We start from the raw sequence: 27,926 nt of genomic DNA, 5'->3' as shown, positions 1-27,926 counted from the left end.
TGCCAGGCTCACAGGGGAGGACAAACGCCGGCCCTGTAAAGGGCAATTGGTGCAGGCCTGCCCGTGCCAACACCCTCCATAGATTACAAAGTCAGTGTCACGCCCTGTTTTATCACCCTGAGGTATCCCGCCCTGATGGGGAAAGGGCCACATTTCAAACACAGTCCCTGTAATCAACACGTTAAGTGCAGGCCAAGGTGGGAAGCCCTGTGTTTTCACCAATAGATAAGCCAAGGGTGGCTTTCAGGTGTATGAAGAAGGGGAGTAGCGCTGAGAACTCACATGCTTCCTGTCACACATGTGGTGTGCACTCCCTCACAGGGTCACTTACCTTGGCTCACACCAAGGTTACCATTTGTTTCATACTGATAATAAAGGAGCGTCTGAAACACAGGTTCTGAGCCATACGTGATACCTGAGGACCAGAAGATGGCCATGGATGGCCTTTGCACATGTGACATTTCCTGACAAGACTTCAGAGGCGCAGTGTGTAAAAACACTGGGCAAGCAGAACAAGCTACACAATGGTATGAATCTCATTTATTTAAAACAGTATTTCTCACCATTCCCAAATTGAAGACTGCAAAAAATAGAAGCAGTGCTTTCTTGAGTTCTCCTAACCTTGGGAGCAGTTCGCTGCCTTCCACCTCTGCAAGTCAGCCCACCTATGCCAAGTCTATCCCACCACACTTTACAAAACAGTCCTGAAGCTTAATCAAAGAAAACTATTGTACACAACATTTACATTAGAAAAGATAGCTGAATGTAGGAAAACCGGGTGTGTTGTTCCCTTTAAGTAAACACTGCTCCACAGTTGGGGCATCTTCGCTTCCTCAATGCAAAGCAGCAGATGAACCCAAAAGGAAACAGGACGATGGCCAAGAAGATGCCCAGGCAGGTGAAGCAGTACTCCAGGACACCAACCCTGCAGAGAGAGGCAGCCAAGTTAGGACCCCAAGCCTGACAACCCTCCCCTCCCCTGAGTCACCCCCTAACATACCATCTACATAGGGCTCCTGCCTGACTTGCAGGAATAGGCATGGAGGCATGCACCAGCACACACACCAGCAACAGCTCAGGGCTGGATTACACAGAACTGGCTGGAGCCAGTGTAAACTGCCACTGAGGGCACCCTGGGCAAATGCAAAGAACACAGCTAAAAGGTATCTCCTAACACAAATACAGGCAAGAACGTTCCATTGTTCCTGGTTTTACAAAAAGGAGTGGGGCTGATGACCTGACCTGTTTGATCCCCTCAATCCCTGGAACCCACACAGTGGAAGGAGAGAACCAACCCCATGAAGTTGTCCTCTGACTTCTGCCTTCATTCAAAACAGAAAAAAGGGTGGAACAAATGATCCTATAAAAATTTCTACACCTCTGGAAAACAAGACACCCCAGAAATGACCCTCCTACAGTACTGTGTGCTGGGAACAGAAGCAGAACCACCCCACATAGCCCCAGAGGCAGAGGGTTTCTCCAATGCTGAACTGTTTTAGGTTTCTTTTCTGTCCTCTAAGGGAAAGTGTTTTAAAGGTGATCGTTTGGTTGGTGTGAAATTAAGACTCAAGTCAACCGGAAGTCTAGAGGGCTGAAGAGAAGGCTCATCCTCCAGAGGACCGGGGCTCAAGTCCCAGAACCCACATGGCAGTAAACTGTCACTCCAGTACCAGGGAATCTGACACTCTCACACAGACACACATGCAGGTAAAATACCAATGCACATAAGATAAATCCTTTTGGGAAAAAAAAAATGCAAGTCTGCTTTTGTAACATGCATAATTTGGAACAGAAAGACAAAGGGACATCATGAAAAGCCTGTATAAAGCATGAAAACAGGTCCAGTGGCCCAATGTCATCTCAGTCATAGGTGATCTTTTCTCTCCATGTGACCCAGATTGGCCTCAGGTCTTTGTCACCACAGGTAGCTCAAGGATCTCAAGTCCCAAAGGTGAGAAGCAAAGCTCCAAAAACCCCTCTGGGAAATTCTAGCCTCACTTCTACCAAACACACTCCCACTAGCTTCTCCCAACAGGGACCCCTGTCCAGTGCCCCAGGGGCAAGCCCATGAGCAGTGCGCACTGCTGGGACATAGAAGGAACTGAAGAGGGGGCTGCTGAAGAGACACTGTCCGGGTGACATCTGAGCTGGTGTGTAAAGGACAGGTATATCACAGGGACAACAAGCTGCCTGGCTAAGTCTGCCTGCTCTGCCCACTGGGTAGGCTGTCCTTTGTATTTCCCGGGGGGGGGGGGGGGGGGCAGAGAGGCTTGCCTGAGGGGTCCCTCCCAGCATCCTCTTGTGCCTCCCCATGCTCTTAGATACTGCAAACTATCCTTTAGAGTACATGGAGAGTGCAGGAAAGTGACAGCTTATACAAAAGACCAAACAGGTGAGAGACAAAATTGAGGGCTTCCCCTGGCATAGTAGGCAGGGTCCCAGCTCTGGGACTTCCTAGGGCCATGACAAATAAACCCAGAGACTCTGGGAATCTTGTTTTCATTAGAAGACAAGGCAAACTCCATGCCAGCCAGAAACAAACCCATGGCAGACAGTAAGCCCCACAGCACTTTGTACAGTTCCTGAACCCTAGCAGGCAGGTTTGGGAAACAGCTTTACCCCCCCACTCGTGGAAGCTGTCCATCCACTCACCTGGTTCTGAGCTTCCACCACCTATGAGCTAGTAACACTGCTGCTGGTGGACTAGGCAGCAGGATTCAGGGTACCTGTCTGCATTTGTGTCAGCAAAGCTACTGCTTGTGTGATTGATCGGGGGCGGGACACTAAAACAGTCTCTGAAACTCCCTATATGACTAAGAACGACCTTGAACTTCTGGCCCTCTGGCCTCCACCTCACAAATTCTGGGATTACAGATAAGTGCCACCAAGGCCTGTCTCTCGTGGCTCTTACAAAAGTGTCCCTTTCTAACTACCACAGGTTACCACATCACCACACTTTCTTAGCCTACAGACAGACTGGGCAGGACTCCTCCCCCAGCTGCAGGGCCCCCCCTAACAAGTGGTTAAACTGGGGGGGGGGGGGGGGTGGGGAGAACCTCAGCTGAAAACTACCTAAGGCTGCAGCTGCCCTCAGACAGCAGCTGTCCCCAGGCACAGGTGGGAAGAGCCCTGGGCCTAGAAATGTCCAGAGTGGCTGGCAGTAGACTATCTGGGTTTCATCCTTCTATTCCTCCTAACACCACACAAACTGTCCAGTCTTTAGGAAAAATTCCAAGAAACACTGGTCTGCATATTCCAGTTAGAAGATATACCATGAAAACTGGGTATAGTGGTGTGTGCATGTAATCCTAGCTCTCAGGAGGATCAGAAGTCCAAGGTAATTCTCAGTTACACAGCACGTTAGAGGCCAGCCTGGGCTACATGACACCTTGTCTCAAAAGGTTAGGAAGGGAAAGGAGAAGAAAATGTTGCACAAAAGAGCACAGGATCACAGGAAGCAAATCTAGCTTTCTGATGGAGTCACCAGGAGCTTTAAAAGAAACCAGAGGCCTCAAGACCTTCAATACCCAAGGAGAGAGACAGGAGCACCTGCTAAATACCTCCAAGGAGGGGCAGAGCCCAGAAGGTGCCAGTGGCTGGGCACTGTAGGATTATGCCAGGGTGTAAGGGGTTGGATGGACTCTCCATGTTGCCCTGCATCTCAACCATCGGAGTATCCCAGCTTGTAGGTTACTGCTGTGTTTTGGTGTAAGCCTTCTGGAGTAGCACCACACCCCAACCCTGCTGTCCCCCTTCCTCTTAATGCTCCATGCAGACCACAAGTCAGCGTCTCAGCTGTAGAAGTAGGAGCTCAGGATGGCAGATCACTCCTCTGAGCACTGTCTGATACACGATTACCAGAAGTAGCTAGGCCCAGTGTCTTGGCTCAAAACCCCTTATCTTCTGAACCCTTTAAGTGTGCTCATAACTTCAAGAGCAAGAGAGAGGCAGAGCCAACCCAGCGGGCCTGTCACTATTGGGCCTCCAGACACTGGGACAACACAAAGCATTAGTCTTCACATACCTTGAGTCCCTGCAAGCCCCATACTCTCTGTCAGAGGCTCAGAGCTGGGAAGTAAAGCCACCCCCTGCTGACTCCAGTCACAAGTGCCAGACTTGGTGTGGAGAACTCCCCTCAATGTGCTCTGGGATGCTCAGCTATACCTCCAGGAAGAGTGAGGGTGCTCCTTCAATCACACTGTGGGGACGTCACCTAAGGAGGGTTGGGTATCTGCCAGCAACCATGAGTCTGTGACTGGAGACCCACATATCCTCATCCCATAAAAACAACTTAAAGCCAAGTTCTAAACAGGCTTCAATGGACTAGAGGGATGGGGAAGAGAGACCTCCTCCAGTCCTCTACCGTCACCTGTGAGCAAGGGAACACATGACCTAAGATCCCATGCCCTCAACCCACAATTCCAAATGCCCAAGCTCTGGAAGCAGAATTTTTCCTAAATTTGGAGCAAGCCCAACCTGGTGCAGCATGATCTGAACATACGAAGTGATTTATAGTCTCTTTGTTTTGTCGTTTGCTTGTTTTTTGAGACAGGCTCTCTACATAGCCCTGACTCACTCTGTAGTCCAGGCTGGACTTGAACTTACAGAGATCCACCTGCCTCTGCCTCCCAAGTGCTAGGATTAAAGGTGTGTGCCACTGCCCAGCCTACTTATAGTCTCAGTATATCCACTTAACATGAAGAGTTAAGAGCTGCAAAAAGGCTAACGTTCTAACCTTCAATTCTGCCCCAGATCCCAAAGGGAACACTGACAAAAGATTCAGTTCTAAAAGCCAACATCTGACTCCAGAAACACAGTAAGTCAACCTATGTTCAGCAAAATGCTACAGGCTGCTGAGGTGCCAACAGCACTAAATGAAACCCCGCCCCAGAGAGCAGCGCTGCCTTCCAGCTTGCCTGTCCCCAAAGCCTCACTTTCTTCTCCTCTACAACCTCCAAGATCTACCAGGACAAAACCTGGCCTCCTGGCAGCACCGGGACCCCCCCCCCACCAGTCACACAGCAAGGGGAGGAAACAGCACAGGATTAGGAAAATAATTCTGAAAGTCTTTACTTCTTTAACCCTAACTGGAGCCTCTGCAAACATACAGCCACTCAACCCTGACAGCTGCCAGATAGAGTGGTTGCAGGAGGGAAGTGGACAGGCCAAGGGGAGAGGGAGCTCTGAGCTGGAGAAGACATGCAATCCTGGAGGGCCCTAGGGGCCAAGTACCCAGCCAGACAGGGCTCTCCTGACCCCTCCTGTGTCCTTACAGAACTCTACTCCATAGGGACAACCTGGCCCCATCTTACAGATGGATGAGGTGGAGCTGCACCTGAGGCCATACAGCTGTGGAAATGTGGCAGGGATCCAAGCGCGGTCAGGCTCCCTGGGTCTGGCCCTAGCCCTCCGGAAGTTTAAGTATTACTCCCAAGCCCAGAAGCCCTGAGGCACCATCCAGCACTGTGAGCTACTAGTAACATTCCTAGAACTGGAAGGATAACATCCCCAGGGAAAGGGATGCAAGGTTTCCTCTACCAGCTGCTGACGGAAGTGAGAGTTCACAACAGATCAGCAGACAACAGTCTCACTCCAAAAACATCCCCACATGGCAGACAGCACCACCCTGACGGGGGCAGTTCACTAGGATCTCCCCCCAAAATATCCTGCTACCTGGGCACAAGTCTCAGAAGCCCAACCGGTCAGGCATGTCCTCAAGTGTTCATAGTGGGGAAAAAAGCCCTATGTGCCCGGGCTCCCAAGACTCAGATTTGTACAACCCCACACTGCCAGGGCTGGCAGGGCCCAGAAGGACTGGGAGATTGCATGCCTTGTCCAGCTCACAGCCAGGACACCAGCCTCCACCCTGTCAGGCACGGCTAGCTCCTCCTTCCTCAGTCACATATGGGGCAGAGCAGCCTTCCGCCACCCATCATTATCAGAAACCCAAGGCTGCCACCTCATGCTCTCCATAGCACCCAAACTCACCTCAGCCCACAGAGACCTGTATATCAGCAGCCCTTAGGACAACGACCGAGTGCTGCACCCAGACCCCACCCTCCCCGGGTTCCCTCCTGTCTCTCTGGTCAAGCCAGCCAGTACTCACTAGGAGCCTGTGCCTGGCAGGCTCGGCACTCACAGCCACACCACTCACCCTGTGCATGCACATTCCAGCTGCCACCTGTGCTCCTGCTCACCAGCTCACCTGCCCTGCATCTAGGGGCAACCCACAGCCCTTGGAAAGACGCCTGCCTCAGAGACAGATGGGACCTTCGTAGATTTACTGCTTGCTGAAGGTGGGGCAGGAAAGCCTTAAGGAGAGCTGAAAGAAGCCCAGCAGGGCCTGGTTCATCCACTGGGGATGAGAGAATCTCCTGCAAATGTCTATAACGGGAAGATGGAGTCAGGCTGTTTAACTGTGGCTCAGACAGAATGGCAAAGTGACAAGCGACACCGGCCTCTTATGCCAAGTCTCACTCAGAGGGAATCACAGACGTGTGACTTGGACAAATTCCTGCCAAGCCACTAGGGAGGGAAAGGACAGGGCCTGGCAGGCTACATCTGGAAGGGAAAAAGCTTGGTCACATGAGATGTGTCCTATCTCTCAGCCCTGACAAGCGAGGCAGGGGCAGACTGGAATCTTTGCAGGGAACATCTCTGTCCCAACCCCAGGAGCACACACACTCTCTCCCTAAACCAAAGACAAAGCTGGCCACCCCCTTCCTGTGCTGCCCACTATACTTACCTCCCATCCCTGCTTGGGAGAGGGACCCCATGCCAGGCATGCCTGCTTTTGTAATGGTAGGAACCAGCCCTGGAACCAGGGGCTAGCAGCTGAGGGCTGTCAACAGCCTGCAGGGATCCCAGGTGTGCCTTAATAGCCTGCTCCTCCCAGCCACGATACACGCGGCCTGGAAGATGGAAGAGCAGTCACTACTATAAGAATCAGGCACCCCTACATTTGTCCTCAGAGAACCCAGCTTCCTTAGTGCTGGATGCCTCTACCCAGAGGCACAGCAACAGCTACCAGTTCCCAAAGAAAGAAGCACCCACAAGAGCCAGAGACCTTCCTGGGAGGGCAGCGGACACAGCATGACCTTGTCCCAGATTCTGCATGAGCAGAAGCCACAAGCCGGCAGAACAACACAACTCACGTCCCAGGGAAAGTGTTCCCGACCCAACAGTAACCCAGACTGCAGCTGAGTACCCCACACTCTAGGTTTGGACTGCAGCTGAGTACCCCACACTCTAGGTTTGGACTGCAGCTGAGTACCCCACACTCTAGGTTTGGACTGCCTTGGCTCCCTGGCTCTAGCAGCCACACTGCCCTGCTGCTAGTATCCCCTCCCCCCTTCTCCAAGCTCAGAGGTCTGGGCCAACAGCCTCATGGGAACACCCCTGTCCAATGATGGAGAAAGTAACAGCCACACGTGGTAGGACCAGGATCTGGATCCAGTTCCTCAGCTGGTGGCTGGACAGAGCAGACATGCTATGCCACTGCTACGCCTCTCCTCGTTCTCCTTGCTCCCTGCCAGCCAGCCTAACGAGAGATCGTCTAACATTTGCCTTGGGGTTCTGAGGCTCCCAGGGACTAGCCTCAACACCAAAGGGAAGACTTCCCATTTCCCACCGCCACTCCCCACCATTCCCGGTGGCTCTCTGCACAAGGGACCTTGTGTCATTTACTCCCTTGCTCACAAACCAGAACCACCTCCCAGTCTCTGCTCCCGCTGGTCTACCTGGTGTGCCTCAACCCCTCCGTGGAACTCTGGCAGAGAACTGCCCTCTGGAGGCAGTGAGCAAGACGACAGACTACTAGGGAGCCCATCTACAGTTGGAGAGAAAAGCTGATTCCTACCCATGCCCCTCTCCGCTCCACCAGCTCCAAAAGCCAAGTCAGCCGGGCAATGGCCCACCCACAGTGCCAGACAGACGCCCCAGCCTGAGTTCGTACCTGGGTCCTGGAATGAGGAATCTAACCAGTCCTCACTCTCAAGGGTCCAGTGTCTTCCACCCTCAGTCATCTGTGAAAGCCACTTTGAGTTTCTAAAATCATTAACTTCCCTATGGCTACACTCTGTTCCTCTGAAACACGCTTTTGAAACGAAGTCTAAGTCCAAACAAGGGTTTCTTAATTCCATCTCGTAGACTTGAACTTCCTCCTCCCAGACAAAGGCTGAAACCCTGCCCCGCGCATCGGAGTGGCTAAGTCTTCTTAACTTGGAAGCTGACTCTCAAAACCTGCCTCAAGCGAGCCTGGCTGCATCTCTCGCCTTACATAAAGTCCTCACGAAGTTTCTGTCAGCTCCGGTTTGAGAATATGAAGAAAAACAAAAACAAAACACCACCACTCCAGCCCGGAACAAAGAAGCACGGGGTTTCCTCCTGGGCCAGCTAGTGGCCCGGAGTTGTTAAGCCCGAGTCTGCATTCTGCACCCTCACAGCCCTTGCTCAAGCTCCCGGGTACTCGAGTCTCCCAAGTCCTTAGGCATACTGGCCAGCGGACTCAAGTCCCAATACCTAAGATTCAACTGTAACAGTACACCAGCAGAAACTGGAGGAAACCCCCAAATAAACGTTGATTCGCTGCGGATCCCAGAACCAGGGAGGAAGGACCATCAGTCTCCATTGTTAACATTCCTGCGTCCCACGCACTCGGGGTGCCATGCCTCCCAAAAGCACTCAACTCCACACAGGAAAGAGAACCCATCCTTCTGCCGCATAAAGTAAATTCAGAGCCAGGGGTGTGTGACCCCACCTTCTCCCACTGCAGTCCCTCCCCTGCGGGGACTCCCTCTGAGACGGGATCCCGGCTGTGACCCCACCCCATCCCACCCCCGCTGGCCTTTTGCAAGATCCCGGCACGTGCGTTCTCCGCCACCCCCAGGCTAAAGACTTACCTGCAGACCGGGCAGCCTCCGACCACCACGATGGAGTTGGCAGGATACCGGGTGACCGTTCGACTGTGGATGTTATAGACCCGGGGGTGGCTGGTGGGGATCCCTGTGGGAGCGGAGCGCAGATCAGCACCGGGCGTTCTCCGCCCTCCTCCTCCCTCCCCCAAGTCCCCGTCCTCCCGGCCTCCAACTGGGCTGAGCGAGCCTGCGGGTGGGCTCTAGGAGCCAAGTGCAAACCCTCCGACGCAAAGTTCACGGCCACAGGGGCAGGGCCTGGCCGGGCAGGGCGCTCCGGGCAGCAGTTGCCCCTGCAGGCCCGCGCCGGGACAGCGCGCTGCTCAGCCCGAAGGCCGCTCGGGGACCCCGCCGAGCCGCGGGCCCACCTGTGACGAGGTAGGGGTAGGGCGGCGGCGGGGGCGCGGTGGGGATGGCCCCGTAGCCGTGCGGGCCGCACGCGTAGTCGCCCTGGCCGGCCTCCAGGTTGTAGGCGGGCGGGCGCTCCTGCAACAGGGGCTTGTGGTCCATGGCGGCCCCCGGGGCCGCGCGCCCGCCAGCTCCGGCCCGGCTCGCTTCCTTCGGCCCGGCGGGGATGGCGGCGGGAGCAGATCCGGCGGTGTCCCGAGGAGCTCGGCCCTGTGAGGCGCGCGCCGGGCGGGGCGGGCGCGCCAAGGGTTCCCCGCCCTCCTGCCGGTCACAAGACCGAGGTCACGTGGGCGGGGCGGGGCCTGAGGAGGGCCTCTTAAAGACGCCTTGGCGGCGGGTGGCGGGGTGTTGTCCTCGCTCAGTCCCGCCCCCCGTAGGATCTCCGGCTTTCATACAAGTTCGGACACCCTGCCACGACTGGATACCCAATAAGATCCTGATCTTTTTTAAATTTTTGTTTTAAAAAATGTTTATCACATCTATTTGGGCGTGTGTGTGTTTATATAAGTGGGCACGCATTTGGAAGTCAGAGAATAACACCATATGGGTCCTGGAATAAGCAGGTAGTCAGGTTCAGCGGCAGGCACCTTCACCTACTGCGCCGTCTCGTCATCGTCGTCCTCCCCTCGCCCCCCGCATGTGTTTCTTCCCCTTTGGACTTGGGCTCATGTATCCCAGGCTGGTCTCGATCTCACTGCTATGCAGCCCAGGCTGGCCTGGAACTCGTAATCCTTTCGCCTCTGCCTCATAATGTGTGAACCACCTTACCAGCTCCTCATCACTATATTAAATCCTCAAATTCTACCCCCATCCCCAGCGCCGAGGTCACCACCCACGGGGAGGGGCCAGGCGAGCCTCCCAAGTCACGCCCCTGCAGTGTAGTAGGGGAGGTGGGAGCAACACTGAGTACACGCCCACTAAAGCCTACTCACCCTTCTCCCATTTTGATTAATTCATTTTCAGCGGCTGTGGCCACTAACTAGATTGGAAGAACCCTAAATGTCATGCACCTGCCGAGCTTCCTTCAGGTTCCCTAATCTTTTCCAGCAGCCTGACCAGGTACTTGCTGAGTTTACCAAGTGGAAATGCGAGTTTACCAAATGCGGATCCCTAGAAGAAGACAGTGTTCTGACCCAGGCCCATGCCCCCATGTGATGCAGTCTCTACATGACTGTTGTCATGCCTTTAGCTGAAGTATTCCCAAGCACGATGCTTGGTTAATTGGTCAGTAAGGTAGACTAGGAGCTGTGCCTGTAGCTTAGTTGATAGAGTGCTTGCCTAGCATGAATGAAGTCATAGGTTCCATTTCCAGCATCCCATAAATCAGGTGTGGTGGTGGGTGTCTGTAATCCCAGCGCTTGGGAGATGACTGGAGAGGATCAGAAATTTAGTGACATGCTCTACTACACAGCAAGTTCAAGGTCAGCCTGAGCTACATGAGACCATGTGTCAAGGAGGCCATGTCTCCAAAACAAAACAAACAAAAATAGGAATACTGAAACACTTAGGACCCTTGCCATTTGTTGCCTGTGTGTTTCCAGGGTCTTGCTTTGATAATACTTCCCACTTCCTGTCCTTTTTTATGGGGTCTGTTTTGGCCCATGTTTGGGATAACTACAGCTTCTCAGAGATTCATTTTGTATTTATTTATTTCAAACTTGTGATACTCCTGTAATTGTCCCAGAATGGGATTATAAGCCTCTGCTGCTACACTTTAATTACTTTTATTTTAGCAAATTAACAGAGAGAACGTCTCTGCTAGGGCCTCTAACATCCCTAGCCATGGCTCTGACCCAGTTTGTGGTACGTGTGGAGTCCTTTCACTGGAGCAGACCTCAGCCCATCAGAGAGTGACTGGTTACCCCTGTAACAGACATGCCGCTATTACACCACTGAGCATGTCTTGCTAGCCTGGTCCCGGTGCTGTGTGCACACACAGGATCCACATCTGGGTATTCATAAGAAACTCACATCCCTCTATAACATGCTGAGTTCTTCAAGCCCACTCCCATTTCCCTCTTTGCTTTGTACCCAACATGTCCCCCCACATCTCATGAGAACTGAGAGGCCTTGACCAATAAACACTAGAGAGGACACCAAGATTGGGCAGTGGTGGGTCATGCCTTTAATCCCAGCACTCAGGAGGCAGAGTCTCTGAATTTAAGGCCAACCTGGTCTATACAGAAAGTTCCAGGACACCCAGGGCTACACAAAGAAGCCCTATCTTGAAAAGGGAAGGAGGCATCAAGGAGACGAATGAAGTTTTGTGTGCCTGGGTATCTGGTGAAGGAGCCATCCTGGGTTGAGACTGTTGCAAAGGAAACCTAATGAGGCTGGCTGTGTGGCTCAGCTGGTGGAGCACTCACCCAGCATGCATGAAGCCCTGGAGATCCGTGCCCAGCACTGCATCAGCCAGCCAAGGCAGCTCAAGCCTGTAATCCCAGCATTCTAGGATTACAGAGGTGGAGGCAGGAGGATCAAAACTTCAAGGCCATCCCTGGCTAAACAGCAAGATCAAAGCCAGCCTGCACTACTTGAGACTAGGTTTCAACAACAAAAGAATCTGGCTGATGGAACATGGCTGGGGGCTTTGGAAGAAGCAGGGCTGACATGGGGGGAGGGTGGCAGGATAGAATTCAAAGGATTGAGCAGTGTTGCCCCTCTCCAGGGGAGTCTGGGATTCATTGCCAACCCTTATCATCACGAGAAGTGGGTTCACCTCAGGTTGCTTCACTGTGACCTCCCAGGGGGGGACTCTGCTTCATTAAAGAAATCTGTGTTCATTATTGTTATTGCTGTGTGAATGATGGTGGGGTGCATGTCCTATAGTATATGTATGTCAGCAAAGGTCAAAGGACTAGTGTGTGATACTTCTTTCCTGCTACCTTTATGTGGTTTCTGGGGACTAAACTCAGGCTACCAGGCTTGCTTAGCAAATGTCTTTACCCACTGAGCCATCCCGCCAACCTAGGACACTCCTTGATGTCCATGCTTTGCAGAAAGCTGGAGAGGAGCATTGGTTCCTCCCCAGTCCTTCCTATCATCCTTTGGTAGACTTCAATTTAAGGTCAATTTTCTTTTCTCATGGGCCCATGTTTGCTGATCAAACCCCACAGTAAGCACAGCCTCCATCTCATGAATGCTGGAGTTGGGGGGAGGGGGCTTTGGGATATCCCAGTGTAGCCCTGAAGCATGCTGCTCACCAACAAAACCCTCATACAGTAGCCTGTAGATGTGCACCTGCCATCCCACAGCCCACATCCACACCTGAGGGGACAACGATGGCGCAGAATGGGACACAAACCACAGCCAGGGAGGGAGCCAGAGAGTAAAGTGACAGCTGCAGTGTAGTGAAGGGATGGGGGACACAAGGACGCAGTGAGCCTGTGTGTCCCAGGGGTCCAGGGGTCAACGTCTAGCTTGGAAGCCATGGGGAGTGGCCCTGGGGACCAGAGCAGGGCAGGAGCTTTCCAGAAAGCACAAGGTACAATCCCGAGCGGTGTACAGGCAGTTCCAAGCTATGATACTAAGTCACTTGAGGTGACATTAGGGGTCCCCAAGAGACAAGGCCCTCCCTGTTCAGGGAAGTGGACAAAGACACTAGGAGTGGAGAAAGTGCCTGTCAGATCTGACTGCAGAACTGCACTGGTTGGTTGGTTGGCTGGTTGGTTGGTTGGTTGGTTGGTTGGTTGGTTGGTTGGTTGGTTGGTTGATTGGCATTGTTTTGGAGACAGGGTTTCTCTGTGTAGCCCTGGCTGTCCTGAAATTCACTCTGTAGACCAGGCTGGCCTCGAACTCACAGAAATCCCCTGCCTCTGCCTCCCAAGTTCTGGGACTAAAGGCATGCAACACCACCCAGCAACTACGTGGGTTTAAACAGGGGTGAGCATCAGATCTGCATATTGGAAGATGACCAACCAATGTCTACAACCATAACCATTCTGAAGTCACGCAGTCTCTGAAGCTAAGCAGAGTCAAGCCTGGTAATGGATGGATGAGAAAATGACAGACAACAACAAAGGTCAGGGAGAAATTGAGATGAAAGGAAAATGAGAGAGACTATAAAAACTGGTTGACCTTTCCAGGGATGGAAACATACACCTGTAATCCGGGCACTCAGGAGGCTGAGGCAGGAGGATCTAGAGTTCCAGGCCAGCCAAACCCCACCTGAAACAAAAAGACTTGGCAACTTCCTAGAAGGAGAGTCACCAAACTGGCGACAGGATGCTCATGATTGTGTCTCATATGGCGGAAGACAGAGGCTAGCACCTGACTGCACTGTGCCGGGGAAGAGCTACAGGCCCCGACTCCTACACATGTGAACGTGAGCTAAGCCCAGTAGGTGACCCCGAGTACAAGCTGGGAGAGTCTGAGCAGGCCTTGGGAACATCCTCCTTTTTGTGGCATTTTGTTTTGTTTTGATCTAGATTTATGTGTTTATGTGTGTGAGTATTTCCCCTGCATATGTACCTGGTGCCTGTAAAGGCCGAAAGAGTGTTAGGTCCCCTGCAACTGGAATTACAGATGGTTGTGAGCTACCATGTGGGTGCCGGGAATTGGACCCAAGTCTTCTGCAAGAGCAACAAGTGCTCTTAACCAGTAGAGTCATCTCTCCAGGGGTGTGTGTGTGTGTGTGTGTGTGTGTGTGTGTGTGTTGGGGAGATAGTAGTTTGGAGACAGGGTCTTCTGTAGCCCAGGCTGGTCTGAACTCAGCCTGTAACAAGGGATGATCTTGAACCCCTGATCCTCCAGTCTCCACTTCCCCAGTTGTGGGATTCCAGGCACACAATACCACGTCTGGTTTAATATCATCCCGTTGCTGAAAGGTCTGGGACATCTCATAGTCAAAGGCCCTAAGGTGCCAGCCCCGGGGAACACCTGACTGCATTGGTGTGTCCAGGATGAAATGAGGCAGCTGCCTGCTTTTGGAGTTGAGTTTCTAAGAAGAGAGGATGGGAGACAGTTGTAGTTGTCCTCCAGTGTTTAGAGTGGCTAGTTTGGAAGGGGACACTTGACCAAAGAAAGACTAGTGAGAGTTGTCGTCACGTGTAGTGCTGTGCACCTCTGATCCCAGCACGTGGAAGGTAGAGGCACCAGAATCAAGAGTTCAAGACCATCCTCAGCTACCCAGAAAGTGTGAGGATAGCCTGAACTACAGGAGGCCCTGTCACACAAAAAGGGATCACCCTGCAAAGTGAGGATTTAAGTCTGCATCCTAACACCCACATAAAAGCCATATAAGGTGGTATGCACCTGCAATCCCAGCACCAGAGAGGCAGAAACAGCAGGGGTCCCTGGACCTCACTGGCCAGCCAGCCTGGCCAATGGATGAGACCCAGGTTAAACCAGAGACCCTGGTTCGAGGCCAGCCTGGTCTACAAGAGCTAGTTCCAGGACAGCCTCCAAAGCCACAGAGAAACCCTGCCTTGAAAAACAAACAAACAAACAAACAAACAAAAAAAACCAGAGACCCTGTCTTAAAAAATAGATGGAGCTGTCAGGCGGTGGTGGCACACGCCTTTAATTCCAGCACTTGGGAGACAAGAGACGGTGGATCTCTGAGTTTGAGGCCAGCCTGGTCTACAGAGCTAGTTCCAAGACAGCAGAGAAACCCTGGGGTGGGGGGATGGGGAGGAGCAATCAAGGAGGGCACCTGACTTCCTGTCCTCCACACGGATAGGCTCATGTAAGTTCAAACATGGAGACACACACATACACCAGGAAGGCACCTGACTTCCTGTCCTCCACACGGATAAGCTCATGTAAGTTCAAACATGGAGACACACACATACACCAGGAAGGCACCTGACTTCCTGTCCTCCACACGGATAAGCTCATGTAAGTTCAAACATGGAGACACACACATACACCACACATACATACACTCAAACAAGAAACGGTTGGCCATGTGGAGATGGAAGGAACAGTTTGGGCTAGCTTGCTTGTTTCATGTGGGCCAACAACAGAGTACTTGCAAAGTGATTCAGCAGGGCAGGGAGAGGAATGATGGGTAAGGGAGCAGAATCTTACACAGCAGGGACAGTCCCTTAGAGGACTGGCTGGTTACCCACAGAAGGGGAACACAAAGGTGTATGACAGATTTCACACTCTCTCTCTCTCTCTCTCTCTCTCTCTCTCTCTCTCTCTCTCTCTCACCCTTCCCTCTTACCCCTCTTCCGTTTCTCTCCCCCTCACCCTCTCCTTTTCCCTCCTACTGGGTGCTATAGATAAGCATACTCTACCCTGAGCTATATGCCCAGCACGGGAGCACTCTCTGAGTGTTATTCCCTGAGCTACTTCCCCGGTTTGGGAGCACTCTCCTGAGTGTTGCTAAATTCTGAGGGCAAAGCCAGAGCTGAGTCTGAGAACTGAGGAGGCACTGTAAGAAGTAGACGGTCATGGGGCTCCCCAGAACAGGGGTCTGAGCAGGCAGGAGGACGAATTACAGTAGGATCATGGAGTCATGTGAGGCAGTAATGTAGCCATCCAGGCAGAAGGGAAAATGTTCTCAAGACACCTGTGTCCCCTCCTCCTTTCCGGCCATCAGGCTGATAAAACAATGGAATTGGAGCTTCCCAGGAAATCTCATACTGAGGCATTGTGGTTTGAGTGAAAATGTCCTCCGCTGGTGCATAAATTTGAATAATGGTCCCCAGTGTTTGGGAAGGATTAGGAGGTGTGGCCATGTCAGAGGAGGTGTGTCACTGGAGGTGTGGGCTTTGAAAACCTCAAAGCCCAGTTAGCTCTCTTCCTTGTCCTTGTGGATCAGATGTGAGCTCTCAGCTACTGTCCCAGCACCATGACACCTGCCGCCATGCTCCTCACCATGGTGGCCATGCACCCTCTGCAACTGTAAGCATCTGATAAACCCTCTCCTCTATAAAGCGCCTTAGTGTCTCTTCACAGCAATAGAAAAGTTAACTAAGACCCGGAGAGACTGGTGGTGGGAACATACGCCTTTAATCCCAGCACTTGGGAGGCAGAGGCAGGCGAATCTCTGTGAGTTCGAGGCCAGACTGGTCTACAGAGTGAGTTCCAAGACAGGCTCCAAAGCTACAGAGAAACCCTGTCTCAAAAAACCAAAAAAAAAAAAAAAAAAAAAAAGATACTGAAGAAAAGGTGAAGCCCCCGGGAGCCTGAGGCAGTGTGGCCTTCCTGAAGGAAGTGCGTCACTGGGGGAGCCTTGGGACTAACAAGCCTTGCTACTTCCAGTCTGCTCTCTCTGATTCATGCTTACGGTGAAGGGTGCCAGCTCTCAGCTTCCGGCTCCGGCTGCCATGCTTGCTGCTGCCTCACTTCTCTGCCGCTGTGGAGCCCTCTTATCCCTCTGGAACCGCAAGACCAGTAAACTCTTCTCTGTGCTGCCTGGGTCACGGTGTTGTCCCACAGCAACAGAGAGTAACTGATACGGCTTAAAGGGGGCGCAATTAAGTGTGTTGGCATTAGCCATACTTATCATTCTGGTGACTCCCAAGCTACATCTCAAAGGCTTGCTAAAGTCTCTCTCTCTCTCTCTCTCTCTCTCTCTCTCTCTCTCTCTCTCTCTCTCTCTCTCTCTCTCTCTCTCTCTCTCTCTCTCTCCCCCCCTCTTCCCCCCTTTCTCTGAGACAAGGTCTCATGTTGCTTTCTTTGTAGCCAAAGATGACCTTGAACTCCTAACCCTCCTGCCTTCACCTCCCAAGTGCTGGGATTACAGCTGTGCACCACACAGTTTATGGTGGGGAAGCCTGGACTCCGGCGTCGTGATGGTGGCAGCCAAACATGCTACCAGCTGAGCACATCCCACTCCTCTTCCTTCTGGTGAGTGAGACGCCAGGGTGGCTTGCACAGAGTCACAATCTGATGAGGAAAGACCAGGAAGCAGAGGGTTGCACAAGGCTTAGGACATATCTTTTACTGTAATGGGGTTTCTGGTGAGATGTCTAGAAAATTGCAGGTTACAGCTGAGAAGGGAGAAAGGCCTGAAGGAAATGTGGCTAATTGCGCTGGAATTTTTACCCCTCAGCTGGAGAGAGGCTTTGAGCCGGCACCTGGGTGATGTTCCTTTCCATTCATGTCCCCATAACATCCTCTATCCTGTGTCATTGGAGACCAGAAGTTAAAAATCCAGGTGTGGGCCCGGCTTCATTCCTTCCAAAGGTTTGTGGAAATGACCCTTCCTGTCATTTCTAGTACCTGGTCACTCCAGATTCCTAGGCACATGGCAATTGCGAATCCTTTAAGCCCTTTCTTTCCTCACGCCTCCCTAAGCCCCTTCTCTTATAAGGATGACAGTCATTGTTTGCATTTAGGGCTCAGCTTGATATAGAATGGCGTTGTCATTTCCATGCACATGTGCCCAAGCCTTACCCCTCCCACAGAGTGTTCGCATATAGCCGAGATCTAGCTGTCCTGGGTCACTGGCAGGACTGGAGCCAAGATATACCGAAGAGACACACTAGTGTCCTCCCAGCAGCTACGCAGTTATAGAAACAGTGGTCTCCAGGGAACTGGAACCTCCACCACCACCACCCTCAAGTCTCAGAACTGGAGGAAGTAAAGCTGAAGCCCCAGGTGCCAGCCAGTGGGGCCTTGACCACCTGAAGGAGAGACAGGAAGCTGAGACAAATGATGGGGCGGTGGCGAACAGGGTCACACTTTAACCAGGGTATTTTTTGTTTTTCTGAGACAGGGTTTCTCTGTGTAGCTTTGGAGCCTCACCTGGAACTCCCTCTGTAGACCAGGCTGGCCTCAAACTCTCAGAGATGCGCCTGCCTCTGCCTCCCAAGGGCTGGGACTAAAGGCGTGCACCACCACTACCCAGTCTGACCAGGACTTCTTAACTATGCATAACTTTTGACCCCTATTTAAACATAAACCTCAGAAACTGGAGAGATGGCTCAGTGGTTAAGAGCACTGATTGTTCGCCGGGTGGTGGTGGCGCACGCCTTTAATCCCAGCACTCGGGAGGCAGAGGCAGGCGGATCTCTGTGAGTTCGAGGCTGGACCGACAGCCTCCAAAACAATACAGAGAAACCCTGTCTCGTAAAACCAAAAAAAAAAAAAAAAAAAAAAAAAAAAAGAGCACTGATTGTTCTTGGAGAGAATTTGAATTCCCAGCACCCACATAGCAGCTCAGCCATTTCTAACTCCATAGCCATAAGATGTTCTGCCCTCTTCTGGCCTCTAGGAGAACTGCATGCAGGACTCCTTTTCTCAAAACAACAAAATAATTAAAAATCATGAACCCTTATATCAGGACCATGAAAGTGGACTTTGTGGTCTCTGGACCTCTTCATTTGTTCCTCTTCCCAACGTGGCTGTACTGAATAAATTTCTTCTTTGCTTTTCACTATTAAGCATTGTGTTAGCTGGTGTATTTGAGGCTGAGTGTCTGAGCCTGGCTCATCTGGGCTTCTTTAACCATAAAAACTCCAGTAACAGTGATTAAGATATGTTGGGCACTCTCCATGGCATGCCCTATATTTTATGTTTTCTGACCTCTTTTAGAGTCATCCCGTGGAAGTAAACATCAGTGCCCCCTAGCTGTTCGCAAAGGAAGCTGGCCTTTGGACACCAGGTCTACTACCTGCAACCCCAAGACTACACCATGCTGCCCTGCAAAATAGAGCCTCTAGTGACTGTGGTGTGTGTGTGTGTGTGTGTGTGTGTGTGTGTGTGTGTGTGTGTGCTCATGAGCTCACAAGTGCACGTGCTCTGAGTGTGTGTGTGTGTGTGTGTGTGTGTGTGTGTGTGTGTGTATGTGTGTGTTTGTCCTTATGTTACTAGGGACCAAACGCTGGGCCTCGGGCACATCAGTCAAGTTACCACTGAGCTATACACTACCAGCCCTCTTCCTAGTTGGTATTAGCCAAACATCCAAGAGGCGATCCTGGTCTTTTTACTATTTTGAGACAGGGTCTCACTAACTTGACCAGGTTGGTCTTGGTCTTACTCTGTAGCCCAAACAGGTCTTACACTTGCCATCCTCCTGCCTCAGCCTTCTGAGTAGCTGAGGTTACAAGCCTGTTTCGCCAGACTGGCTGGCCAATGGCTCTATGAGAAATACATTCCTACCGAATTAGATGGAATTTGTTTCATTTGAACATATCTTCTTTGGACTGGGGATGTCACTTAGGGATAGAGTGTCTGCCAAGCATGCAAAAGGCCTTTGCACCAAAAGGAAAATAAAAATAAGGGCAAGACATGTCACTTAGTTGGCACTGTGCTTTCCTAAGCCTTCGTGAAGCTCTAGGTTCTATCTTCAGCACCTATAAAACCAGGTGTGGTGCCATGCACCCATAATCCTAGAACTCTGGACGTAGAGACAGATAGCACGGAAGTTCAAGGTCATCCTCTACTAAGTTTGAAGCCAGCCTGGGTTACATGAGACCCTGCCATTAATAAGTATTAAGTCATATATATTCTGATAATTTCAATTCTACTCATCCATTGATCTATCACATACTTAACTTATTTTTTCTAGTATTGCCATTTCTATTAAAAACAAATGAATGCAACTTTGATCCTGAGTAGAGCACATACATGTTTTCTAAGGAGGACACCAAGAGGGCATCTGGTCAGGCGGAGGATGTGCTGGCCCCGGCCTGGGGGCTGGGGCAGTTGTCATCCTCTAGACCTTGGCAGTCACTGTTACTGTCCCCAAATGGACTGGAGGAAGCCAAGACAAAGGTCATGCCCTTCTCTAGCACGCTCTTGAGAAGCCCTGAGAACCCATCACGTGGGCTTCTTGGCACATACAGGAACTGGGTACCTCACATGGCTGGGATTGTGACCAAAGGAAAAAAAGGAAGCATAATGTCAAAAGCCAGGGCTGGGGCCAATTATAAGTGCCTGGCCTGGGGAAGGACATTACCAAATATTTGCTGAATAACTACTAAATGTTTATCTTAGATAAACACTTGGGAGTTTTATGGTAAGCCTGCTGTGAGCTTTATAATTCTACTGGGCAAATATTTCTAAGTATTTTATAAAGTAAGCCTATCAGTCTCTACAGGACACACAAAAGTGACTCTTCTGAAGTCAGGTGGCAAATCTTTCCTAAGGGAGATGATTTGGTAGATAGCGTGCTTGCCCTGTAGGCATGAAGACCTGCCTTTGATCCCCAGAATACATATGAAAAAGCCAGGCATGGAGGCCAAGACTTGTACATCCAGCACTGGGGAAGTGGAGACAGGCAGATCCCTAGAGCTCAATTTCTAGCCAGCCTAACCTGTGAGGCAAGATCCAGGCCAGTAAAGGACCTTCCTTGTCAGAAAACACAAGATGGGCAATCCCAAGGAACATCACACAATATTGTTAGCATCTGGCTACCACACACTGGTCTCTGCACGTACAGCTGCACCCATATACACACACCTACATACACACAATCTTTTATGTCACATATATACATATTCAGATGTACATAATGCCCTTCTTCTCTCTTCTGTGTGGGGATTAAATCCAGGGCCTTAGCACACTATACAAGAACTCTACCAGTCTTCCCAGATTTTTTTTTTTGTTGTTTTTTCAAGACAGGGTTTCTCTGTGGCTTTGGAGGCTGTCCTGGAACTCACTTTGTAGACCAGGCTGGCCTCGAACTCACAGAGATCCTCCTGCCTCTGCCTCCCGAGTGCTGGGATTAAAGGCGTGCGCCACCAAAGCCCGGCTTTTCCCAGATTTTTTAAATTGATTTTTTGAGATTGGGTTTCTCTGTGTAACAGCCCTGACTGTCCTGCAACTTGCTCTGTAGACCAGGCTGGCCTTGAACTCACAGAGATCCACCTGCCTCTGCCTTCCGAGTGCCAGGATTAAAGGCGTGCGCCACCACTGCCCAGCCTTCCCAGATTTCTTGATTGAGGGACAGAGAGTTCAAAGGCATTTTAACCAAATTTAGATGTTGAGGCAGGCAGGGTGGAGGGGAAGACCCTGAAGAACAAACTGGTTCTCTGCAAGAATGTTCTAGTCTAGGGGCTCCCTGTATTACTTGAACAAGCAACTAGGCCTCCTAAACTGGAGAAAACAAGTGATGTCAGCATCCTAACAGTGTCCTGGGCTGGGAGATGGCTCATCAGGAAAGTGCCTGCCATGATGACCTGAGTTTGATACCTAGAACACATGTTAAAAAGCCAGGCATGGGGCATGCACCTGTAATCCTAGGCTCACTGACCAGCCACACTAGCCAAATTGGCAAACTCAAGGCCAGAGAGCACCTGGCTGAAAAAACAATGAGATATAGCTCAGAGGTTGAGAGCACTTGCTACACAATCATGACCATCAGACTTTGGATTCCAGCACCCATGTTACATGCCAGGTATCCTATGTATGCCTGTAACCTCAGTTCTGAAGGGAGGGGAGATGGGAGAATAGGAGGCTTGCTGGCCTCCAGCCTAGTCAAGAAAACATGTGCCCTGGAGCAGAGGAGATGGCTCAGTGGTTAAGAGCACTGGCTCCCTTTGCAGAGGACCCCAGATCAGTTCCCAGCACACATGGTGGCTCACAAACATCCATGACTCTAGTTCCAAGGGATCAGATACCCCCTTCTAACCTCCATGGGTGCCAGGCATACATGTGATACACACACTTACATGGAAGCAAAACACTCATACATACATATAAAATAAATAAATCTTGCACTCGGGATGCAGAGGCAGGCGGATCTCTGTGAGTTCGAGGCCAGCCTGGTCTACAGAGCGAGTTCCAGGACAACCTCCAAAGCCACAGAGAAACCCTGTCTCGAAAAACCAATAAATAAATAAATAAATAAATAAATCTTGCCAGGCATGGTGGTGCACACCTTTAATCCCAAATTCAGGAGGGAGATGCAGACGAAATCTCTGTATGTTTGAGGCCAGCCTGGTCTACATAATTATAATGAGTTCCAGGGCAGCCTGAGCTACACAGTGAGACACTATCTCAAAATAATATAAACTAAAGTAAATCTTAAAAGAAAAAACTATAAGTCCTGGGTATAGGGAGAGATCCTACCTTAAAGGAATAGAAAATGTCACTGGCATCATGTCATATGCCCTGGACCACTTGACTACAGAGGAGAACTTAAATCTCTCTTTCCTAAACTCCAGTCTTGGTCAGGCACCATGAAGTACATTCCTACTTTAGGTCAGAAATATGCCTGGATCGGAGCTGGAGAGATGGCTCTAAGGTTAAGAGCACTGACTGCTCCTCCAGAGGTCCTGAGTTTAATTCCCAGCAGTCACATGGTGGCTCACAACCACCTCTAATGAGATCTGGTGCCCTCTTCTGGCTTGCAGGCAGAAAGCAGTATACATAATAAATAAATCTTACAAAGAAAAGGAAGGGAAGAGAGAGAGAGAGAGAGAGAGAGAGAGAGAGAGGGAGGGAGGGAGGGAGGGAGGGAGGGAGGGAGGGAGGGAGGGAGGGAGGGAGGGAGGGAGGGAGGGAGGAAGGAAGGAAGGAAGGAAGGAAGGAAGGAGGAAGCCTGGGTCTTTCCATAAAAGCCATGTCTGGTTTTTCAAAATTGCAGAATGAAGTGGAGGCAAAGCTGTGTGTCTGGGAGTCTGGAGAAATGGGTTAGCAGTTAAGAGCATTTACTGCTGTCTGAGGTCAAACTTTGGATTCCAGCACCCACATCAATCAGCCCACGGATACCTGCAAACTCCAACTTGACAAGATCCTATGTCCCCCTCTGGCCTCCATGGGCACCCACACATGTGTGCACCCATACTAAAAAAAAAAGAATGGGGAAGGGTGTAGGTCATCTGCCATGCATGAAGACCTGGGTTCCATTCCCAGCTTTGCAAAAATGGGTAAGACCTGGAATTTCATTATTTAGGAAGTGGAAACAGGACACTGTAGAAGTTCAAGAAGGTTGGCCTTGGTCAGCGTGACTGTTTCTGTGATAAAACACAATTCTTCCTTCTTTCAGTTTATGATCAAAGTTAGCCAGGACAGTAACTCACTCAGGGCAGAAACCTGGCGGCAGGAACTGATGCAGAGGATACAGAGGAGTGTTGCGTACTGGCTTGCTCCTCATGGCTTGCTCAGTCTGCTTTCTTATAGCACTCAGGACCACTACCCACAAGGTTTGGGCCCTCCCATGTCAATCACTAATTAAGAAATACCCTACAGGCTTGCCTACAGCCTGATCTTATGGAAGCAATTTCTCAACTGGGGTTCCCTCCTCTCAGACTCTAGCTTATATCAAGTTGAAAAAAAAAAAGTAGCCAGCACAGAATTCCAGGCCAGCCTGTATTATGTTAGACATCTCAAGGTGGGGGTGCAATAATCAAGACCACACAGAAGTAAGGAAATTGTCAGCATCACAGTTCTTTTGTGGTTACATAGTATCATGGGGGAAATAGTGTGTAACTCCACAGGTCTGCTCTGTCAGGGGATAGAGAGTAAGTTATCTAGATTTACAGAATTATTTTACTAGGGAAAGGATGTAAAATCAACAAGTAGAACACCTGCCTAGAATCCCCCAGTGAGGGGCTGGGGGTGACACACTGGTAGAGCACCTGCCTAGAATCCCCCAGCGAGGGGCTGCAAGTGTAGCCATCAGAATGCTCAGCATATGTTAGGCTAGGGTTTGATCCAGAGTGCTGCAATAGGTTTCTTCTATTATGTTTAATTTACAATGGTAGCAGGACACCAAGTAGAACCTGAAGGCACACTTGTGACCAATTACCGATTACTGATTTTGATGACAAACACAGATTTGGGTGGAAGCAGACAAGGACCAGTCACAATTGAGACAAATAATTCATGACTTTGGGTCCAAAAGGATGTCTAGGAACCAACCTGGAAGTTATTTTTAGAGTCTCTTCATGTGTGGGGTGGCTAAAGATTCTGTTGTCTTTCTCACAGCCATTTTTAGTATTGTAGCATCACCCAGAACTAGGGGATCTGAGATGGTGCTGTGATGGGGCCTTGGCTTTGCGAAACAAGTGAGCTTGGGGAATTGTTGTGGGGAGAGTCTCTGACAAAAGAGGACACCATGGGCTGGAGAGGTGACTCAGCAGGAAGGAGCACTTAACTCTACAAAGCATGAGGACCTGAGTTCAAATCCCCAGATTCCCATGTTGAGTCAGGCATATCACCTCAGTGCTGTGACAAGCAGAGACTGGAAGATCACTGTGGTGGTTTGAATGAGGTGGCCCTCACAGTCTCAGGTGTTTGAACACTTGGTCCCCAGGTGGCACTGTTGGGGAGGTGTGGCCTTGCTGTAGGAAATTACATCCTGGGGGCAGGCTGTTCCTACTGCCATGTCTACTGCCTGCTGCCACATCAATGCCAGGATGGACTGTCAACCCTTGGAACCATACCCCTAAGTAAAAACTCTCCCTTCTATAAGCTGCTTGGTTGTGGTGTTTTGTTGTTGCAAGACAGGGTTTCTCTGTGTAACCGCCCTGACTGTCCCAGAACTCACTCTGTAGACCAGGCTGGCCTGGAACTCACAGAGATCCATCTGCCTCTGCCTCCCAAGTGCTGGGATTTAAGGTGTGTGCCACCACTGCCTGGTGGTCATAGTGATTTATCATAACAATGGAAGTGTCACTAAGACAGTCACTGAGACTTACTGGTCACTAGCCTAGCTCCAGGGAGATCCTGTCTCTAGAGAGTAAGATGGAGAGTAATAGAGTAGGTAAAGTCCTCTGGCCTCTGTGGCTGACACAGATACATGTGCATATACTTCATGTATGTAACACACACACACATTGGAGGGGGCAGCATGATAAAGGAACGTAGAAAAAAAAAACACTTGTTTTTCCTGACCCTTCTCACTCCCATGAAGTCTTCCCCAGCCAGGCCTCCCGAGCCTCAGCCCAGGGCCTCATACCTGCTTCCTGCACCGTGGCCATGGCTAGTCCCCGTAAGATGCCCAGGAGTGGCCAGAGGGAGCCTGAGGTTGGGCCAGGAAAAGCCCCCTTACGCTCCAGCAGCTGACAGGCAGTGACCGACATGAAGGAGTGACCCCAAAGGCCAATGAGGCAGAGTCATACCATTGAGAATGTGGGGGAGCAGGGAGGAACTGGGCAGGCTGGGCCTCGCAGGGGACAGAATGTAGCCTCACAATCCTGCTCTGTGCCAAGGTTCTTAGGTTCTAAGCTCTGGTCCACACCAGCTCAGAGATTTCATCCCTCTGCCAAGAGATGTGATACAACCCATGATTCATGCCGGGCTGTAGAGCCACCTTGTGATAAACTGCCATGAGGTCCAGTGTCAGACTTTAGCCTGTGGCCCCAGAAAGGTCAGTGAAAGGTAAGAACTGCAGCCTTATCCACAGTAGGCAGAAATAGCCCCGAGGTTCCAGGAACCAAATAAAGAATAAAACATTGTATAAGAATTTCATGAGGCTGAGCAAGGTGTTGCACACCTGTAATTGCAGCACTTGGGAGGCAGAAGGAGAAAGATTGCCCAAGTTTCAGACCAGTTAGGGCTCTATTAAGTAACTGTCGCAGAATAAACAAGCACACATAAACACACTCACACACACTGATCATACACATACACACACACATACACTCACATATACACACATACACTCACTCACACACACATACACTCACATACATACTCACACATACACACCTTCCGAAGATTTAATAATTAGGTTTATGAAAATATAGTGAGAAAAGGCAGATTAAGAAGAAAAAAGAGCCGGGCGTTGGTGGCACACCCCTTTAACCCCAGCACTCAGAGGCAGAGGCAGGCAGATCTCTGTGAGTTCGAGACCAGCCTGATCTACAAGAGCAAGTTCCAGGACAGCCAACAAAGCTACAGAGAAACCCTGTCTCGGAGGAGGAGGAGGAGGAGGAGGAGAAGAAACCCTAATTTATCACCATGCAAAATATAGAACTCAAATGCAGGGGGAGCATGGGGTGTGTCTCAGCATTTTCCTTCCCCGGCACCATGCCACTCTGACCCAGTGGTGCACGTCTGTCATCCCAGTGTTTTGGGGAAGTGGAAGCAGAAGGATGAGAAGTTCAAGGTCATCCTGGGTTCCACAGTGAGTTTGAGGTCAGTCTGGACTAAATGGGACCGTCTTGAGGGGGAGGGGGCAGATGTTAAACACTCTCTTTGCTGGGCATTGGTGGCGCACACCTTTAATCCCAGCACTCAGGAGGCAGGCGGATCTCTATGAGTTCGAGGCCAGCCTGGTCTACAGAGCAAATTCCAGGACAGCCTCTAAAAAAATACAGAGAAACCCTGTCTAGAAAAACAAACAAACAAACAAAACCCCCACTCTCTTCAAAGGGGAAACAGTAGTTGGAAGGAGTGATTAATTTTTACTGGGGGATGTCCTAGTGGTTTTGTGCCAACTATAGAGTCATCAGAGAAGAAGGAGCCTCAGTTGAGGAAATGCCTCCTTGAGATCCAGCTATAAGGCATTTTCTCATTTAGTGATCAATGGGGGAAGATCCAGCCCATAGTGGGTGGTGCCATCCCTGGGTCTGTAAGAAAGGTTCTGTAAGAAAGCAGGCTGAGCAAGGCATGCAAAAAAGCAGCTCCCTCCATGGCCTCTTCGTGAACTCTTGCTTCTGGGAGCCTGCCCTGTTTGGGTTCCTGTCCTGACTCCTTCAGTGAACGACAATGCTAAGGGTAAGCCTAATAAACCCTCTCCTCCCCAACTTGCTCTTTGGTCACGGTGTTTTGTCGCAGCAATAGGAAGCCTAGCTAAGACAGGGTGGAATGTGCCCAGAGAACAGAGAATGGCTGGGACAAATCTCCCGGGTGAGGATGGCTCTGGATGGGTTAGTTGTTAGTGCCTTCCTCTTAGGCTCTAGCTTTATCTTCATTACTGACTGAGGGAATTTTAGGAAGTAGACTGGAGAAAGTTTGTGTTCTGTGGTCTTGTTTCCCCTGGAGATTTTTTTGTTTTGTTTTGTTTTGTATCCTGGGCTGCCCTCAGATTCACAATGTAGCCAAAGATGGCCGGTAGCCCTTAGTCTCCTGTTTCCACCACCACGTTTGAATCGCAGTCTATGGAACCGAGGGCTTTGTGCATGCTAGGTCAGCACTCTATAACACTGAGCTTTGTTCTCAAGACCCCCTGGAGATCTGCATACCTCCACAGACAGGTCTACCTTCTGCCTGATACAGTATGTGTACCTGGTCTATAAGGTGGGCTGCCCTCAGGCTATGGGGCCTGATCCTCCCTTCTTGCTTTGATGAGGTCATTGACTGTATTAGTTACTTCTGTATAATTGTAACCAAATAACTTGAAGAGAAGGATCATGTCTGAGGTGTCAGTCTGTATTAGTTACTCCTTGCTGTGACCAAATGCCTCACAAGAAGTACTTTAAAGAAAAGGATGTTTGGGCTGGAGAGAGATGGCTCAGAGGTTAAGAGCACTGGCTGTTCTTCCAGAAGTCATGTGTTCAATTCCCAGCAATCACATGTCTTATAACCATCTATATTGATATTGATATCTGGTGCCCTCTTCTGGTGTGTAAGCATATATGCAGGCATAACACTGTATACACAGTAAATAAGTCTTTTTTTAAAAGAGAGTGGGGGGGGGAGACAATGGAAAGGAAGGGGAAGGGGAGGGGAAGGGAGGGGAGGGAAAGGAAAGGATGGAGTGTTTGTGGTTGGAGAATTGGCTCAGCAGTTAAGAGCATTGGCTGCTCTTCCAGAGGA

At 50.6% G+C, this 27,926-nt stretch overlaps 1 protein-coding gene and 1 long non-coding RNA gene across 3 annotated transcripts in view; one reads left to right on the top strand and one right to left on the bottom strand.

Moving 5' to 3' along the window:
- Positions 1 to 525: 525 nt before the first annotated feature.
- On the bottom strand, positions 526 to 25,300 carry Bri3 (brain protein I3). Of its 2 annotated transcripts, none has more exons than XM_005079928.4 (3): positions 25,123 to 25,300; positions 8,901 to 9,003; positions 526 to 925 (listed from the first exon to the last, which is right to left on the bottom strand). In XM_005079928.4, exons 1-3 carry the CDS (start codon positions 25,244 to 25,246, stop codon positions 793 to 795), a joined length of 360 nt encoding a protein of 119 aa, XP_005079985.1. In that variant the 5' UTR covers positions 25,247 to 25,300; the 3' UTR covers positions 526 to 792. The 2 variants fall into 2 exon arrangements, with proteins under 2 accessions (XP_005079985.1, XP_005079984.1); XM_005079927.4 differs by lacking the exon at positions 25,123 to 25,300 and adding an exon at positions 9,281 to 9,560.
- A 1,464-nt stretch (positions 25,301 to 26,764) lies between these two features.
- Positions 26,765 to 27,926, top strand: part of LOC121142036 — a 1,552-nt gene continuing 390 nt past the window's right edge. The window contains exon 1 of the long non-coding RNA XR_005879059.1: positions 26,765 to 26,885. This is a non-coding gene — a long non-coding RNA (uncharacterized LOC121142036). The remainder of the gene's footprint in view (positions 26,886 to 27,926) is intronic.

The sequence above is a fragment of the Mesocricetus auratus genome, unplaced genomic scaffold, assembly GCF_017639785.1.
Source record: "Mesocricetus auratus isolate SY011 unplaced genomic scaffold, BCM_Maur_2.0 Super-Scaffold_100008, whole genome shotgun sequence".
Lineage (NCBI taxonomy): Eukaryota > Metazoa > Chordata > Mammalia > Rodentia > Cricetidae > Mesocricetus > Mesocricetus auratus.
The sequence above is the reverse complement of the archived record's forward strand: the minus strand, read 5'-3'. Positions and strand labels throughout refer to the sequence as shown.

Excerpts from the sequence above, each read along its gene's own strand:
- Bri3 (XM_005079927.4), bottom strand. The coding sequence starts at position 9,422 with ATGGACCACAAGCCCCTGTTGCAGGAGCGCCCGCCCGCCTACAACCTG. Across the intron at positions 9,004-9,280 it reads CTACCCCTACCTCGTCACAG|GGATCCCCACCAGCCACCCC; the intron begins GTGGGCCCGCGG and ends CCGCTCCCACAG. Across the intron at positions 926-8,900 it reads GGAGGCTGCCCGGTCTGCAG|GGTTGGTGTCCTGGAGTACT; the intron begins GTAAGTCTTTAG and ends CTCTCTCTGCAG.